Raw genomic sequence first — 19,632 nt, 5'->3', positions numbered from 1 at the left:
TGCTGCGCCACCCAGGGATCCCCTATTTTTCTATTTTTAAAGATTTTATTTATTTATTCATGAGACAGAGAGAGAGAGAGAGAGAGAGAGAGAGAGAGAGGCACAGACATAGGCAGAGGCAGAGGCAGGCTCCCGGTGGGGAGCCCTGATGCAAGACTGGGATTCGATCTCCTCCTCCCCTCCCCACGCCACCATCATGCCCTTAGCCAAAGGCAGATGCTCAACCACTGAATCACAGGAACATCCGTACACTATTCAATTTTTAATATGGGAACTTTAACCTATTCACATTAATGAAGGGCTGATAATGCCTTTGTAATCTTTTTTTATGCCTTCTGTTTAAATGCTTCGTTTCCTTGATTTTATGTCTTTGCCACAGACTACTGTCTTTGTTCATTCTCTTTATTCCAATGATTTGAACTAATATATACTCCATTTAGTAGAGACATTTAAAACATTTTTATCAAGCATATTGGGATCTATTTTTTTTTCTATTCGTAACACCAAAAATGAAATAATACCCATGGATATATCCCACAATGGATTAGAAATTTAGTATGCTCTGAGGTACTCATTCAAACTGGTGGTTTTTAGTATGTAGAGTGCCAAATAAAGAATATTACAGACTTCCTAGACAGATTGTTTAGATGTAAAATGAAAATGCTGGAGGGATGAATACCTGGCTGTACCATCACAGGAGTTCGAATAATTGCCTTTCCTAGTGTTGACTGTTGGAGTGGTGTTCTAATCACCGTCATACCAGGGCGGATCTGAGGCCCTGTAATTACCTATAAATGACACAAAGGACAATGAATTAAAATGTTTTTAAAAGACTAAAAGCATGATGATGGACTTAAAACAAAGATCTTTAAACATTTCCTAGTGATAAACAGGTCTACAGAAATGACAAAGGTTCTGGATATTACATTTTAAATTACATTAAGCTTCAGAATAAAGATGGTATTTTGAGGAGGGAAAACTTAATTCAAATGAGATCATATGAAATTCCTTGTCACTGATACTAAGTACAGCTTTACGAACTAGAACAAGACCCACTGAAGCTGTGTTCTATAACCACCATGACTGCTCACAGGAAAATACTGAGTCCCGTTTTTCCCTGATGTCTAATACATATCTGTCACCCACAGACTATAATAGTAAGATTGGAAACCAAATGTTCTTTCATAGTTTTGGAAGACAGACTACAGAGCATATTATTTTCAGTTTTATAGTTTGGTTCAGAACACTTTCAAGTCTTTTCCATGATACCAGAGGCAAAGAAATGATGTATCAAATAGGTGTGCCTATCAGCTGATAATAAACTAGTTAGAATGCCATGGATTCTATTTTCATTCTATTTCTTGGTTGCACAGCAAGTTTCCCTGGGGGCTCTGATGCTGCCCCTTGTTTCATATGAAGGAATTTTCTTTACAAAACCCTAGAAAGCATTTTTATTATGATTCATAACGTATACTAGTATGCTATGCTATTAACTGTTAAAAATTAACATTTCATATATGATTTATGCTTAGAAATAGTTTTTTTAAATCAGTACTTTATCACAGATTAAAAGGCAAAAGAAAATTAGAAGCTGGATTAATCCTGGAAGAGACCATTCTAAAAACGTCAACCTGCTGTGGTTAACATTTAAAAACAAAGTAAACATGTAAAGAACTCTTACTTGTGAACTGCTTGTGGTTCCTCCAGAGCCTGATGTATTGGGTCTAATTGTGACTGTTGCTGTCCTGGGCTGGAATGAAGTAAAGGTCTGCTGACTTGTACCTGTACTTGATGGAATGATACCCAGGACTTTCTGCTGTACTTGAACAACGCCTTAAAAAAAGATGAAGATGTCATTGACAACTGCCCCTTTAATAAAAAGTATCAGGTGTTGCTGGGTTTCTGAGGAGAAACTACGTGTGGTAGGGTTTTATAGTGGGCTACATAGAATGTGAGATCCGAGGACTGAAATCAGTGAAAAGGAAATGAAAAATAATGGCGACAGTATGATCTGGCAAATGTGAATTAAAACTCTTCACATTTCCCTTACCTCCTTGTGTTGCTGGCACATTTACAGCGACAATCTTGCTGTTTGCAGGAAGTGGCAGTTTGGTAATTACTTTTCCTGCCATAGTGACTGGATTGCCTGTAATTTGGAACGTCTGACCTGTGCTGGCAATGGTTGTAGCAGATGTGGCAGCTGTGCTGGTGGCTAATGGGGTATAAGACATTTAATAAGCTTTAGATTTAAAATAACCAGCAACGTAGTGACTTCTAGGAAGGGCACCAATGCATGAAATGTGGCTCATTTTGTATTTTTAAGACAAACATTCCTCTCCACTCAAAGTGAACTATGTAATGTTGAAAGTGAAAAAATGTGAGAGGAGTTTTGCTAATGTAATAATTATGATTATTATTTGTAACAAACCAACTGTTGCAGTTCGTTTGCTCAATTAGTTGCAGAAGAAAAACAATTTTCTAAAGAAATGTTTCATTTCAGTAGGTTAAAGGAATGAAATTTCTTTTCCTCGAATGAAAGTAATCTTTTCTTTAATAACAGTTGTATACCTGAATTTGACTGGCCTTGCTTAACCCACGTAGCAAAGGTCTGATGGAAGTTCTTATTTTGCTGGAATGTTACTGTAGCTGGAGATCCAACTTTAGTGGTGAGTACCATTTTCGTTCCAGTTGTAACTGAGCCACTTATGGGGGCCACCATAACTTTCTGTGCTGGAGAAATGGTACTAGTTGTACTATTTGTTGGGGAAGTGGTAGAAGCTGCAATTACTGAAGGCTTCTGCTGTTCCAATCGTTTCTAGAAAAGTTAGGGAGAGAAAACATGAACCAAAATAGTTCTAAATAAAAACAGTACCATTCTGCAACTAGTCCAGCCACAATTTCTCCAAATCTAAAGAACTGCACCAAATTGCTAAAATATTTTATTCCCGAAAATATGTCCTCATAAATTTGCCTTTAAATTTAACTTCCTGGAGAAGGCAATATTTTTATGGCTCTAAATCACATATATTTTATTCAAAGTAATAAGTCTTTCATTAAAAACCAAGAACAACCAAATTTTTCCAGCCTGTACAAATGTGCAAGGTTTCAGAGTGCAAATAAAAGAGACATGGGTGATCTTACTGGAGACAGGAATACTTTGCTACTCAGTGGTGGAATTTAGAGCATAGAGCAAATGATGGGAACTGTAAAAGGTTTTTGTTTACTACAAGATTAATTTATCCAAATATAAAAAAACCATGTCAATACTTAAATAATCACTATTCAAGTTGACAAACAGGTAAGCAAGCAAGCTGAAAATTATTAATGAAATATCTTTTCCAAACTTCTTAATACTACTCAGTTCAAACATTTTTACAGAAAAAATATTTTAGACTATTTTATGAAGAGAGGTATAATCTGATCAGACTATAGGGTTTTTAAAGACACTTTGTATATCTTTTATTATAAATTGCCAACATTTCTGGACCTTACCAACATGACGATATAAGCTTCCACGTGTAAGAACAAGAGGCGGCACTGATTTTAAATCTGGTGGTGAATACTTTATCATCATCTTATTTACTGCTCAGACCAACCCAATACAGTTGCTAGTATTGTAACTTACAGATGACAAAACTGAGACTCAGAGAGATTGTGTACCTGGCCTGGGCAGAGCTAGTTATTCGTGGGTTTGAGAGGTGTACTAAGATAAAACTGTAATGGTGAACTGTCTCTTGCCACTGGAAACTGCTCACCAGTGACATCACGGTCAATCCATATATAATTGCTTTTGTACACATCCTACACACCTGAATATAATGTGAGATACTTCACATAGCCTCTCATTCCTCAGAAGAAAAGTTTAGTTTTGGATACTTAGAGATGTTATCTGATTGAATCAGTTAAAAAAAAAAAAAAGGAATGGAACATATATTTAGTAGCTATTTCCTGAGGGTATGCATTCAAAATTGGAAAGGTTGACTGTATTTGTAAATAACCATTTAAAATAAATTTTATTCTATTTATTTATTTTTTAAAGATTTTATTTATTCATGAGAGACACAGAGAGAGAGGCAGAGACACAGGCAAAGGGAGAAGCAGGCTCCACGCAGGGAGCCCGATGTGGGACTCGATCCTAGGACTTCAGGATCACGCCCTGGGCAGAAGGCGGGCGCTCAAACCGCTGAGCCACCCAGGCATCCCTAAAATAAATTTTAAAAAGTAAAACATTAGGTTTCACTAGAGAGATGACAAAACACATCCATAAAATGAAAAAACCATTAAGCTAGTTTTTCTATGAATGGACAGATAGACATGAAAAAAATCCAAAAGTTATCGCAAACTTTGATATAAGGGAAGACATTAACCTATAGTAATCTGATGTAAAAGATGTATAAAAATTTATTTATTTATTAAAGATGTATAAAAATTTATTTAAAAAAAAATTTTTTTTTTGATGTATAAAAATTTAAAAGAATGTTTTATAAAGGACAGGCCAGGTGGCTCAGCGGTTTAGCGCCACCTTCAGCCCAGGGTGTGATCCTGGAGCCTGGGGATCTAGTCCCATGTCGGGCTCCCTGCATGGAGCCTGCTTCTCCTTCTGCCTGTGTCTCTGCTTCTCTTTCTCTCTGTGTGTGTCTCTCATGAATAAATAAATAAAATCTTTAAAAAAATGTTTTATAAAATGTGAAAGGAAAAAAGTAGTTTGAAATGAATACTTTGGTTGATATAATAAGTAATTTATATTTGGTTGATATGTAGTTTTTAAATACTATGGGTAACTAAGTTAATGATATTGTAAATAGACCTTTATCAATTTCACCTACACCCTAAAAGTTTACATATTAAGGTGGCTAAAAAGTTTTATGGTATTTTCTCAAGAGAAAATAGGGGTAATCATCCTTTATGTGGGCCCCTAATATTCAGGCACATAGAGTACATTACGTATAGCGTGGAAATGCAAAGAAACCATCAGTAGCTTTATGATCCTCAATTATAACAACTCATAGAGTTTTAGTACAACTTGCTTTTTCATAGCCAAACAGAGATGGTACAGACTGGAATTTGCAAATTACTCACCAACACCTCAAGCTAATGTAACATTGTGTGTCAACTATACTTCAGTAACAACAAAAACTTACCCATTGAATTCTAGAGATAATAAATAAAACCACATGAATATACCATTGTGCATGCACAATAATATACCACTATTGTGCTTTTGGTGTGCATGAATTTGACTAACAATGTCAATTCACTGCCAGGTGGGACTAGTACCAACTCCCCCACCTGCTGGACAGCCAAGCGCTGCTGTCTGAGGTGAGCCTCCATTTGGGCCTTGAAGTCCTCTGCCTTCTTCTGTTCACTAACCTTAGCCTGTTGCTCAACTGCTTGTGCCTTTTCTTTCTCCACTCTGCAGAAGGAAAAACAAAAGAAGAACTTTATCAGACACTACACTATTAGGCATCTGGTACAAATTATTTTTTTTGGTATGAAATATTAAGCAAAATCTGGTTGACTTAAATATTATGAAATCAGTTCAATTTAAAATAAACGTTAAATTTAAGGTAATTAGAAACTGACAAATGGATAGAACACATTGAAATTAGAAAAAGGACTTTTAACAAATGATCTGTAGCTTGCACTTAAAAATCAAAAGTTGAAGCAAAATTAACTTGGATATCCTGAATAAATTAATGTGGTAATTCTGTAATTCTGAAATGGTAAAAGCTCCAAATATCTGATTACATGTTAACCATTTTCTTACCTTTCAGCAAACGCCCTGATCTCCCACAATTCCAACTCTTCTTCTGCTACCCAAGTCTCGATAATAACAGGGCCAGTTTGCTTGGGCGTTTCTGGTCTCTTTGGCCGCAATGCACTTGATCGAAGGCCTTTCCTCTGAGGTGTAGGTGTTTCTTTAGAAAAGAAATCAGAATATTTTAAGCAATATAGCTTCTAAAATTACAGTACTTCTAGAATCTCTTCTTACATCATGAAAAACAGGAGTTGCCAAACTTTCTCTTAAAGAGCCAGATGGTAAATACCTTACACTACGCAGGCCAGATGGGCTCTGTTACAACTATTCAACTGCACCTTTGTATCATGAAAAAAGCCAGAAACAATACATAGGTGAGTATGTATGGCTGTGTTCCCATCAAACTTTATTAACAAAAGCAAATGGTGGGTCAAAGCTCATGGGCCAGGTTTTTTGGCCCCTGATATAAAAGGCCTAGGGGTCTTTACACACAGTTTGTTCCATCTGCCTGTAACACTATTTCTAGCCTCCATCCCCTTCACTTGACTACCACCTATATATACTTCAGACCCTGACATGGATACACATCCTTCAAGAAGCATACTATGTTCCTACCACAAGTCAGGCTGGGTGACCCTGGCATATACAACTCTGGCAATGTGTATTTTCCATCGCAATGAGAACGGAGGACTTTAAAATTGCTCACGTAAAAAACGGATCTGAACAAGTACAGTAAAATCTAATGGTAAGATTTAAAAATAAAAAGTAGGGAAAGGCAAGCACTGAACTGTCCCATTCATTCAGGGAACAATGAAGCAGCCAAAGAAAACAGAAACAGCAAGTAGGACCTGGGTTATCCAAAGTATTAGGAGGCAAAGAAAAGTGACCCAAGAAGACTGGTTGTTTGAAAGCTCTGGGGTCAATAATGAAGACTGGTCAGAAACCACCTGTTCATCTGTTTCTCTGCTCATCAACTGAGATGTCTCAGTTCCACAACACTGTTTTAAATTATGCTAATTTTCACCATCTGCTAGGATGGCTACACTTTATTAAAGTTCTTTTTAAAAAAGCTACTCTCATTTATTCTCCAAGATGAACTTTTGAATTTTTTTTTTTAAGATTTATTTATTCATGAGAGACACACAGATAAAGGCAGAGACATAGGCAGAGGAAGAAGCAGGCTCTCTTTGGGGAGCCCAATGCGGGGCTGGATCCTGGGACTGTAGAATCGTGCCCTGAGCCAAAGGCAAATGCTCAACCACTGAGCCACCCAAGGTGTCCTGAACTTTTTAATTAATTCAATCAAATATCAAAATTTAAATTTATACATTGGGGGACAATTATTTTTATTATTAAATAGTATATTTCTAAGGAGAGTAATCTCTTTACCCATTTTGTAACAGGTTTTTATCTTAAATGTTTTTATTGCATATGTGAAATTAAATTATTGATTTTAATCTATTTATGTCTCTTGAATCTGGTCACCTCACTGAACTCCTTTTAGCATAAACAGTTTTGAGATTCTCATGTTATAGAATTATAATATTATAACCTCTTCTTTGGTTGAATCTCATTCTTCCATGTACTTGCTGTCCCATGCTTATCATTTGGTTGCTCTATAAACGTTTCCTGAATCACTCTTTATGCCTCTTAGATTATTTCTACCCTGAGAACTGAAGTATTTCACAACAGTTTTAACCCTTGAATCAACAAATGTTCAGGGACCACTTATGTGTCAGATTTCAGCAGCAGGTGTTAGGACTACAACAAACTAGACAGACTTGGTAGTTGCCCTCTTGGAGCTGATGGTCTGGTGTCAATCACTGCTCTACATCTTAATTATAAGAGGTATTATTATTTAAGACTTATGTATTTATTTTGAGAGAGAGAGTATGCACAAGAGCATGAGCAGGTGGAGGGGCAGAAGGAGAGAATCTCTCAAGAAAGAAGACTTCCCTCTGAGTGAGGAGCCTGACATGGGGCTCAATTCCACAACCCATGAAATCATGACGAGCTGAAACCAAGTCGGAGGCTCAACCGACCAGGCCCCCTAGAACCCTTGTAAGAGGTATGATTATAGTTCTCTGTACCCTCCCTATGCTTGGCAAAATGCCTATAGGTATCAATTTGTGTCTAATGAAATCTTGTTATGTTTATTGCTTAAATATCATTTTTAAAAATATAATAGATTGTATTGAAAAGACATCTTTTTCAAAAGTGGAATAAAGAATTAGGAAATGAGGGCAGCCCAGGTAGCTCAGCGGTTTAGCGCCACCTTCGGCCCAGGGTGTGATCCGGGAGCCTGGGGATCAAGTCTCACGGCGGGCTCCCTGCATGGAGCCTGTTTTTTCCTCTGCCTACGTGTCTCTGCCTCTCTCTCTCTCTCTCTCTCTCTCTCTCGGTTTCTCATGAATAAATAAATAAAATAATTAAAAAAAAAGAATTAGGAAATGATTATAATCAAATTTTAATTTTTTAAAAAGATTTTATTTATTTATTCATGAAAGACACAGAGCGAGAGAGAGGCAGAGACACAGGCAGAGGGAGAAGCAGGATCCATGCAGGGAGCCTGATGCGGGACTCGATCCTGGGTCTCCAGGATCACACTCCAGGCTGCAGGCGGCGCTAAACTGCTGCGCCACCGGGGCAGCCCTCAAATTTTAATTTTTTAAAAATATTTTATTTATTTATTCGTGAGAGACAGAGAGAGAGAGAGAGAGAGAGAGAGAGAGAAACAGGCTCCATGCAGGGAACCTGATGCGGAACTCGATCCCGGGACTCCAGGATCACGCTCTGGGCCGAAGGCAGGAGCTAAATAAACCACTGAGCCACCCAGGCATCCCCTCAAATTTTAATCAGTAAAAGACATGGCTAACAGGTCAAAAACAAAAAAATAGAATTCTTTCTATTTCTTACCTTTTGGTGCTTCTGGAACTCCAATGGGGCAAATGATTTTCCGGATACAATATTCAGATCGAATGCCATAAGGACCAACATCTCGCCTCTTAATTATCTCTGTTGTTGTGATTTCAGTTTCAGATGTTTCTATGGTGATTTAATCCACACAGTATTAATAAGTACCTAAAATATTCAGAGACTAAAAAGGTACAACATCTGGTGCTTTAAAAAGGAGACATATGTGGAATAAACTTTTAAAAACATTTGATTAATTAATAATTTCAGGACCATTGCTGGAGTGCAAGAATACTGAGTTTCTTCCTCACTGAAAATTTCTAAACTGAGCAAAACACTGTTTGGGGGCAGCTTAATTTCTGGTGGCAAAACAGTCAAAATAATAAAAGAAGAGAGATGCAGCAAGCATAGGGTTCAGTTTAACTGATCTATACCATACAATAATAAAGATTTTATTTATTTATTCACAAAAGACACGGAGAGAGGCTCTCGAGACACAGGTAGAGGGAGAAGTAGACTCCCTGCAGGGAGCCTGATGTGGGATTCAATCTCAGGACCCTGGGATCACTACCTGAGCCAAAGGCAGATGCTCAACCACTGAACTACTCAGGTGACCCTCCCCTTTTTTGGTAAAGATTCATTTATTTTGGGTGGGGGGTTGGGGGAGGCAAAAGTGAGAGACAGAAAGAGAAAGAGAGAGAATGAAAATGCATGTGCAAGGGAGTGAGCGTGCAGGGGTGTGGGGAGAGAATCTCAAGTAGACTCTGCGCTGAGCACGGAGCCCTGATGTGGGGCTCAACTGCGTGACCCTGAGATCATGACCTTTTGACCAGTAAGTCAAAATCAAGTCAGACACTCAACCAACTGAGCCACTCAGGTGCTCCAATGAAGATCTTTTAAAAATTCAGACTCGAAAAAAAAAAAAAATTCAGACTTGTTCACATATAAGTGACTCACCTTATAATTTGAGCCCCCCTCAACCCCCAGGATTTTATAACATGTGCTGCCTAACTTTAGCAAAGCTGTATTAGCAAAGCTATATTTTTAAAACACAAGCATTGTATTTTAATAAATAACAGAAATGCTTAAAATTAAGTGAACTATTCTTTTCAACTTAAACTAGCAAATAAAAAACCCTTACCTGTCCGTGTAGTCCCTCCTCCTGGAGGAGCCTTGGCTGCCATGTCATCCCATCTCAGGCTTGCCCACAGTAACCGTAACATAAGGCTCACTCCAGCTAAGGACTTTACAGTCTGAAGTCTATACCTGAATGAAAAACCCAAGAAAAACTACATATGTATTGTGTACATATGTGTGTACACACACACACACACACACACGCATTCTATTATTAGACTGAAGACCTATTTCTTGCTTCCATTATTATTTTAATAATCATAATACGATTCTGTAAGCACTTTGACTATTATACATCCCTTAATAACTTAACTTTTTCCCCTAGGCATAACATGCATTTAACAACTTAAAAAAGGGTTTGTAGTCACTTCAAATGCCACATAAATTTATAAAATGAGCATGTTTCATTTTAATACTGACGTGGCAAGAATTAATGTTAATTTTATATATTTAGCCTAATTCCAAAATATATGTTAGAGAAATTATGAAAGATAATAGAGATATAATTGTGTTACTAAAGATGATAAAAGAATTTTGAGAAAAAGGATAAAATCTTAACTGACTGACTTAGCTGAAACAAACAAATTGTTTAAATTTTCTCAAAATGCAAAACAAAAAAAGACCCCCCTGCAAATCCAACAAGACCTTTCCAAATGGACAGAAATTTTGCATCCAAATGGTGGCTCTGTAAAACATGAACTATTGGATGATGAATACCTGCTATTATTAATGAACACTTTTAACCACATTAATATAGTTTTAGAATTTTACAATACAATGAGTAACAAAAAGGACAATACTCTATCAGTTACTGATCAGGAGACAAAGGAATCTCTTTGTTCAGTTTTTTCCTAAGCATTAGGTGTAAAATTATTGAACATTTTAGATATTCTTTTAAAAATAATATTAAAGATACATCTCAAATTTACAACTTAATGAATATTATGTCCCAAGACAGAACTATAAAACAATGTAAAGAAACCCTAGGGTATCAATTCTCTATTAGTGTCATCTTTGTATAATTAAACACTGTTGACATTTCCACGTACTTAAATAAACACACTTGTTTACATATACAGAAAATCTATAAAACTAAAATAATTTCCTCCCCTAACAGAGGTAGAAGGTAAACCTTAAGACAATTTGTATTTGAGAGGCAATGCTTTCTATTCTGAACATTAAGCTGGGAAAATGAACAATGTGAGAAAGGGAATGCTCCAGCCAGAAAATTGCAGCTGCTTTTCAAATCCCCATCTCCACCTGTGACACCAAGATTTCCTTTGTCGTGCTGTCGCCCTGTGAATCCTCTGACCTGGAGTACAGTTCTTAAATGGGAGGGTCAATGTTATCTAGTGCAGGGATGTCCCAGGAAGGGGGAAAGTATGTGTCATGTTCAGACCACACCCCATAGAAATGCCTAGGGAACTCTGAATGCCAAATGGATATGTATTTTGGAAGAGAAATGTTTCTCATTCTCTCCCTTCCTCAGATCACTCACTACAGCTGAACAGCAACTTCAATGCATCTTTGTTTTGCAATGGAAACACCACCAAGTGGGGAATACACCAAAAGCCTATTTGTTCATGTATTCATTCAAAAAATACTTGAGTGCCTTCTATATGTGTCAGACTAACTGAAAGGAGCTGGAGGCAGGGAAATGAATTATAATCTGCTCTTATATCCTCAGGAGCTGTCAGAGAAGCATGAGGAGCACATGACTTGGCTCTGGGATGGGGATCAGAGCTTTGCTAGAGTCTCAGAGGACAAAGATTGTGGGAATAGCCAGGGGCACACACATGTTCAGAAGGAAAGTGTACAACAGTACACACCTCTTCCCAGAAACCACATCTGGTATGCTCTGACTGCAGGGCAGGGATGTGGAAGCGCAGCAAGAGACGAAGCTGCCATGAGAGAGGAGGGCAGAGGCAGAGTGTGCAGCACCAAATGGAAGGATAAAAGAAGAGCGTTAAAGGCAATCTGCATTAAGGCCTCTGAGACTTATCCAGAATAGGATGAGTTGTAAAGGGAAATACTTCTCAGAGACATGGTGCACAGGTGACAGACGCTCTCCTCCTCCCAGGCCTGCAGTTGTAGTTCACACTTTGAAGGCTTGCTCTGCTCCGTCAGAACATTCACAGGATAGATTTGGCTTTTAGGAGGATTATGTGGCCAGCACTGTGAGACAACTACTGGTTCAAAGTGATAATGAAACACAGAATCAGGGCCCAGGAAAAAGGAAGTAAGGGAATGGACAGTGTGGAGGAAAAGAGAGGCCTAATGGATTGACAAGACAAGTTTCACTTTTCACTACTGCTCAGCCTTAACATTAAATTAATAAATATCAAACATGCACCTCCTGGCATTCTTAGCTTCTACTCTAAGCATCAGACAGATTTTTTTATTTTCAAGTGTGAATATAAAAATGCATTTCACATGCATGGTTTTTATAGCAATACACTTTTAAAAAATGCATTCTAAATCAAGAATACTTTACATTATTTACCCATGCCCCTGTTAGATACAAGGGATTATGTTTCCCTCAACTTCAGCAGATTAAGACGTTAGCACGTATTTGACAGCAATATCTGTTTAAAATGTACAGGAAGGTATCTCCTTCCATTAAAAAATGAGAAATTAACTAAACAGATACCAACTGTGCCCACAGTGCATATTAAAACATAACAATTCAAGGCTCCTGAAACCCAGCCGTGCAGAAAAGGGCCCTGGGCAACACTTGATCGGAACTGGTTCAGAGAAAAGTGCTTCCCAGTTGAGCCTACCTTCCACTTCAGAAAAGGAAAGCGCAGAAAGGTTGGCCTCCACCACTGCCAGGTCATTTTAGTTAAAGTATTTGTACATAGTAACTTTTCCAGTGGGAAAGAAGTTACCTGCAGGACAGTCAAGGATACACTTTGGGACCGCTCTCAATGAAGAAAGCAGAAAAGTGCAGAGTAATCCTATAAATCCATGAACTGTAATGAAGAGTTCCTTGATTCCCTGCAGGATTCTGCAAATCCTTCATTGCAGGCCCTGCAGAGAAATTGTACTTTTCAGCTGTCTCTATTGAATGTGTAATGGAGTGATATTTTAATTCAAATCAAAAGATGAGTTATAAAAACCTTGGTCAAACCAATTGTGACTGGTCATATTAATAAGTTAACTCCTTTAGAGAGAGTACTCATTTACACTTTGTTTTGGTTTTGTTTTATAATACTGGCTAATTATAATATAAAAGAAATAAAAAAAAGGCATGGTTTTAACTTAAAAAAAAAAAAAAAAAACTGGAACCATAGTAAAGACACACAGAAACGAAGCTTAAAGTGAAATGGAATCTGTTCAGTCACTTGAAGTAACTGCAGCTTCCTATCAAAATCTAGCAGCCATCAAGACTGTTCCTGACTCACAAGCATGCCCCACAGAACTCTTATGTTTTCAGTGTTTATGTTCCTCCATCCTTTCGAGTTGTGAGGGTGAAAAGATAAAAAGACAGGACATGAAAAAGGACAAAGCAAGGACAGATATGTGAAATGTGATATAGCAGAATACAGTACTGGACTGGGGATTTAGGAAAACTGGGCACTATTCCTAACTCTGTCCGTCTGTGGCCAGAGGTAACTTATTACACATCTATAAAAGATAAGAATTTCTAAGATCCTTTCCCAAAATGAAACTACATGATCTTACAACTGCCAACACTATGTACTTATGACTCATCCCCAAAGCTTAATGCCCAGAAAATTTTAAATTAAGACTATTTCTGGGTTTTAAAAAATCCCTAAGGAATCTCAGAGACCTCTCCTCACATAAATAACAGAGAACTCCAAAACAAATGTTTATCATGCAAATAAATTATTTTAGGAAGATTTCCACATTATGATGAACTCGGTGTGATTCACAGGCATGTTTCCTATGTCTTATGTTTCTATGAATTACCTAATAGAAATAAAATACAAACATTCCAGAAAGTGGACTATCCAAGTCTCTTATTCTCATTCCCAAGGCAAACACATGGCAATAACTCAGAAAGTTAAACCACAAAACCAACTATATTTGACATGTTTCTTCTGTCTTGAGGAAAGTAAAACTCAATTTCATTTTAAAGATTTAGATCTTTTCAAGTCTCTTAACATTTTCCCCTAAAGTTTTACCCTAAGTAAACTTGAGTACCTCCCAGCCAGCCAAATTCAAGATTCTCTGTTATCTTATTTCCATTACTAACCTGGCTTATTAAATTTCTGCTTCCCTCTTATTATCTCATTTTTTTTCTGTAAAAAATGAGATATGCTTACTCAAAAATGCTTTTAAGACTTTCTCCCTTCCCCAAATACATTTTAAAGTACATACCTCCAAGTGATACCAAAGGTTGGTCTAGGAGAAGGATAAGGCCATATGTCCAAGGCAGGTTTTGCATTGTAATTAAAATAAGGGACTTCTCGGATTCCTCCTTTCCTGGCCAACTTTTTTAAGTCATCATTAGGTAAAACAAATATGCTCTTCTTGCTGCTCTTGGTGACAAACTTTCTATACGATGGCAGAGCTGTACCTGAACGAGTCTTCTTGGGTCTTGAAAATTTCATGAGTTTCACTTTATCTCTTGTGGAATACTCTTTGCTCACGGTCATAGATGTCACTAGAGTGCCCCCTGCAGTGGTCAGCGAATCTGTCACTGTTGTGGTGACCACAGTTTTGCTCTGCTCCTTCACAGAGATGATGTCCACACTGCTGCCTGTGGAGGGTGTGGATAGCTTTGTGACTGTTGTAGTGGTGGTTGTGACAGTGGACTTGGCACAATTTTCTGTGGAAGAGACCACAGTCTGCTTATCCCCTTTTGCTACTTTGATTACAGTTTTTGATTCTGTGGCCACCGTGGATGTCATGGTGGTGACTTCTGTGATAACTGTTTTTCTCTTAGACTCTCCGTTGATATTTTCATCTCTGTTGGTGGGCAGACCATTTTCATCAACGAAATCATTACTGAGGTTAGATTCCTCTCCAGAAGTAATAGGTGAGGGAGTAACTTTCTTAACTTCTGAGGTTTCAATTTCCATATCTTCTACCTGATTTGTTGAACTGTTTTCTGGACAAGACAGTGGAGGCATGGTCTCAGACTCTTTGGTTGATGGCAGGGTGTCTAGGCCATCTTGGTAGTCGCATGCAGCATCTGAAGATCTCAGTAAACGTGATTTTGTTTCCAAGTTGTTTTTTTCATTAAAATCTTCCATGATGACATCGCCATTCATGAATGGCTTTACAGCAGATTCTTTAACAGTCAATGACTTAATATCATTTTCAGGAATTATTTTATTTATATTATTAAGCTTTGATTCAAGATCACCACTTGCTACTTTACTCGCAGAGATTTCTTTCAAGGATTCCCCTTTTAAATATGTTTTGGGTTTATTATCTTTTCCATTTATTTGATAAGTACTTGCTTTCTGTCCTTTCTTTTCAGACTCTCTATTTTCATTATTCTTTCTGTCAGTGCTACTTTTTAGATTGATTTGATCAATACATTTATTAACTGATCTCTCCTCTAATTTCTGTTCTTGACTTGGCTTCCTACCATTTGCTTCAGTTACCTTACCCTGTGGTCTCTTATAGTTGCTAGTGGACTTATCTGGAACAAACTCACGTTTCAATGGTTCCAAGCCTTCAATACCTTGTTCTTGAGTTACAAATTGCTCAGAAAGACTTTCATTGCTATTCTGAACAATCATATCTTCTTCACTGCTGTCCTGAATAGACATAGTATCAGAACTATTTTCCAAAGTGCTGTTATATTCAGAGATACATCCTAGTTTTCCTTCAAAGTCTACTGCTTTTGACAGAGATGGGGGATCTCTATCATCAGTACTTTTAGGTACTGATGGAAGTGAAGGGCTCTGGGAAGGAGAAACAATGGTGTCATTATCCTCCTGTATGAGTGTTTTTTTGTTCTTATAGATCAAAGTACCAATTCCATCTGCACTGGCTAGTTTGGAGTCATCAATGAGAAAGTCACTTCCTCTTGTTTTAACCTTATTAAGTTCCTGGCCTTGACTGGTAGGTTGAGAGAGACTCTCATTTATGTCATTTCCAACAGAATTCTGTTTCTGACAGTTTGTCTCTGGGCTCTGAATGGAGATGTCATCTAACATTTGCTCTTTTGGATAAAGTCTGTTTGTTGTATGATCAGGATCATTGATTCTAAGAATTGAGGAATCGCTTTGTGAACATCCTCGAATCACATCTTCAGTTTTACCATTACTTGTGTTAGGGCTTTGTTCTTGTCTAAGCGAGTCACTTTGACACCCTTCTTTTGCTTTTGTTATTACTGATGATTCAGAAAGGCTTTTCAAAGAACTTGTACACGTCTTCCCTATACCCTTAATTCCACCCTCCAACTTCATTTTCTCAAGGCGCTGTTTTTCTTCCAGTGTAAACTGTTTAACTCTCCTTTCAAGAAGTCCATCTAGTTTGGATGATTTAATTTTCTTTTTATAACTAGTCCTTAGATGGAAGCCCTCACTGACATTGACCACATCTACTTGAGAACCTTCCTGACAGTTTATATGCGGCTCTGTTTTCACATCATCATCTATCTCCATTGGTTCTTCCTTAAAGGGTTTCTCATTGTCAGAATCTAAAATTTCTTGTACATCTGTGAAACAAACACATTTATGTAAGTGCTAACTTTTAGTCTCAAATGTGGAATTCACAATATTTTTATTTTAAAAACCACCAATGTTTATTTTCATTTCACTCACGGGGCTTCAGTGTAAATATACATATTTGAAAGCTCCTGATACATGATTAAGATAGGTCAATGGACAGGGCTAAACTTTATAAAAGGTTAAAAAACAGACATTTTGTAAATATTTAAATACTCTGATTCTTAGTATCTGAAGTTGGAATGTTAAAAGAAAAATTACTTAGCATGTGACAGTTACCCCATACTCCAGTACCTTCATGGAAAATTTTATGTAAGATATTTCATAGTCATAAAATATCTTAAGGCTTATACATTATCTAGCTTACCTAGTTTTTAAAGAATGACTTTTCACAAAAGACAGTATAAGTTCCTCAGAAGGCTGGACACAGAGTTATTAGCTCATGACCTGGGATTCCACTACTAGGTCTTTACCCAAGAGGGATGAAAACATATGTCTACATAAGAACTTGTACAAGGATGTCCTTATCAGTATTCATAATAGCCAAAAAGTAGAAACAACCCAAAAGTCCATCAATTGATGAATGGATAAACAAAATGTGGCACGTCCATACAATGGACTATTATTCAGAACTAAAAAGGAATGATAAAATGCTGACATATGCTATAACATGGGTGAATCCTGAAAACATTACACCAAGTCACAAAAGACCATGTATTACGTGATTCCATTCATACAGAATATCCAAAATAGGGCCAATCCATAGAGACAGTAAGTAGACTAGTAGGCTGGGGGGATTTAGGGAGGATTAGAAACTGGGTACTAAGGAGTATGAAGTTTATTTTTGGGGTGGTGAAAATGTTCTAAAATGGACTGTGGTGACAGCTGAACAGCTCTGTGAAATACTAAAAACCACTGTACATTCTAAATGGGTTAGTTATATAGTAAATGAGCTGTGATTCAATAAAGCTGCTATTAAAGAAACATAAGGCAGTACCTCTCCTGCTGTGCGAACCAGATCCATTACAATCTTATCACCCCCAGGCTGCCCTCCACACCGGACTCTCCTTACCTTGGTCCTTCTTCTCAGTAATCTTGGAAACGTCCATTTCACTTTGGTCTGCCCCTTTTGCAGCATCTGAATCTTTTACCTCGCCTTTCTCAGAATCAGGCTCTGTTTTTATTTTTTTTGGACTCCGTGGACTTTTTCGTCTATCTGATTCATCCATATTTTCATCCACATTATTTTTGGCTAAAAAGAATTGAGTGTGTGTATATATATATAATTATAGGTATTCTGAACATTAGCAATCTGCTTTAACAAATCTAGTTCAGTGGAAATTATATTTCTAGCAATCTATACTGTTTTCTATTAAAAAAATATAAAACCTGAAGATAGTATATACTTTCCTAACATGCTCAACTGACCTAAAGCATAAGAGGAATGAGCACATTTTAGATGTACTTCAGGATCTTTCATATATGACACTATTTCAGCTGCTCAATGACTCCACAAAGTCTACATCAGTGTTTCTAACATACTTTATATTAAAGAACCATATTAGGAAAATAAATACTTAAGTATTTTTCACCCAGAGTCCATGGATAGACTTCAAGGCTATCTAAGAGCCAGTGAAATTAATTACAAAGGTTTGTTTGTATACTTTTTTTTTTCTGGGTAGGGAATCACTGTATTTATCATAGATTAAAAGAGACTTCAGAGAAATAACCAAATGCAATGTTTGGCCTTGTCTGGACCTGATTTACTACCAACATTAAAAGGGCATCTCTGGCACAACTGGGGTAACTAGAATAGTAACTGAGAATCTCAAGATGGACATGTTAAATATTGTTAGTGCGTTGAATGGTAATGGCATAATTTATGGAATAACCACTCCAATCAGAGATATATGCTGAACTGGTAGATAACATAATTTCTGGAATTTGCTCTAAATACATAGGGGGGGAAAAAAACTCCAGAAAAAAAGTAGATTATTACAACTAATAGGAGAATGACAGAAAGATGATGCTTTTTTACTTTCGTGTAGTTTCAAATTTTCCGTAAGGTAAAAAAAAAAAAAAATCAAGCCCATGATACAGAACTATTGTCCAGGTGAATTTTCTTGGGCCTTACAGGCATTTTCTACCTTTTATTATTCTCTTCACTTGATCCCAAATATTCCAAGGACTTAGCAATGTGTACCTACTTCTTATTTAAACAAATGACTCCTTCCAGAAAGATCTAGCTGAGGGAAGGGAAAAGAGTGCAAAAAACTTGGTATCTGTCAAGACAGTAGGATACTGGGGAGAGAAGAAACGAATCATAGAAAACAGTGATAGGATGTGTCTGGACCCCACAAGTAACAAAAGGACAAAAAGTAAACTGATACTCTCCTTATTCAATGCTTCTTTAGTTATTTCAGAACAACTGGGCAATATTTTTTCAATGATTTCAAGTTTCTCAAAAAGAGCTTTATATAATAGTAGTTCCACCTAAAAGTTTTAAGAACCCAGATGCTTAAAATAGACAATTATAAAATACTTGGGATGTCTTCTCCATTAAAGATCTTCTAGACATAAAGACAATTAATATCCTTTGTTAATCTTGCACATCAGTACCTTTATTGACACTTGTAAACTAATAAGCTAAGGCATTCAGTCTGAGTTAGAATGGAGGTTAGAAATAAGTGACGCAGTCAAACAAGCTGAACACTCTAGTCTTCTGATGCTAAGTCAAGGTTCCCTGAAACGCATTTCTGTTTTCTCCAGCACATCTGTGCCTCTGTCATATGATCAGATTAGGTTAATCATTATTATAGGGACCAATAGTTCTGAGATTATAAACTGGTGGTTACGAATACTAATGCCTTCACTGTAATTCTTATTCTATACTAACACATGCATTGCTACCACTGGAGAGGAAAAGGGCTCAAAAGATGTTGTAAGACCAACTTGGTACCTGACTGGATAAAGGCCCAGAATTTGGACAATAGAAACAGTATGCTAAGGAAAGTGGATATGAGATAAATCTGCAAAAACCTAAATATTTTGCTTATTGATAATCTGGATTTTATTACACAAGACAAAATAAGTCAGATATAATTAAACAAAAGCTCTCTATAATTCTATGTGCTATGTGGGTAGCTGGAGCAACAAAATGGCAATAAAAAATGT

The 19,632-nt window shown here is 37.0% G+C and overlaps 1 protein-coding gene across 13 annotated transcripts in view; it reads right to left on the bottom strand.

The window, feature by feature from the left end:
* The window catches only part of BPTF (bromodomain PHD finger transcription factor), a 154,552-nt gene that overhangs the window by 39,812 nt on the left and 95,108 nt on the right, over positions 1–19,632 (bottom strand). For 8 of the 13 annotated variants that reach the window (XM_038546828.1, XM_038546826.1, XM_038546831.1 and 5 more), the window contains 10 exons: positions 17,531–17,710; positions 14,153–16,448; positions 9,813–9,937; positions 8,675–8,803; positions 5,768–5,918; positions 5,290–5,413; positions 2,569–2,815; positions 2,051–2,212; positions 1,682–1,833; positions 680–788 (listed from right to left, as the gene is read on the bottom strand). In XM_038546828.1, the coding sequence (XP_038402756.1) occupies positions 680–788; positions 1,682–1,833; positions 2,051–2,212; positions 2,569–2,815; positions 5,290–5,413; positions 5,768–5,918; positions 8,675–8,803; positions 9,813–9,937; positions 14,153–16,448; positions 17,531–17,710 (3,675 nt within the window). The remainder of the gene's footprint in view (positions 1–679; positions 789–1,681; positions 1,834–2,050; positions 2,213–2,568; positions 2,816–5,289; positions 5,414–5,767; positions 5,919–8,674; positions 8,804–9,812; positions 9,938–14,152; positions 16,449–17,530; positions 17,711–19,632) is intronic. The other 5 variants (XM_038546836.1, XM_038546839.1, XM_038546838.1 and 2 more) reach the window with 3 other exon arrangements.

Source organism: Canis lupus, chromosome 9 (genome assembly GCF_011100685.1).
Source record: "Canis lupus familiaris isolate Mischka breed German Shepherd chromosome 9, alternate assembly UU_Cfam_GSD_1.0, whole genome shotgun sequence".
Lineage (NCBI taxonomy): Eukaryota > Metazoa > Chordata > Mammalia > Carnivora > Canidae > Canis > Canis lupus.
The sequence above is the reverse complement of the archived record's forward strand: the minus strand, read 5'-3'. Positions and strand labels throughout refer to the sequence as shown.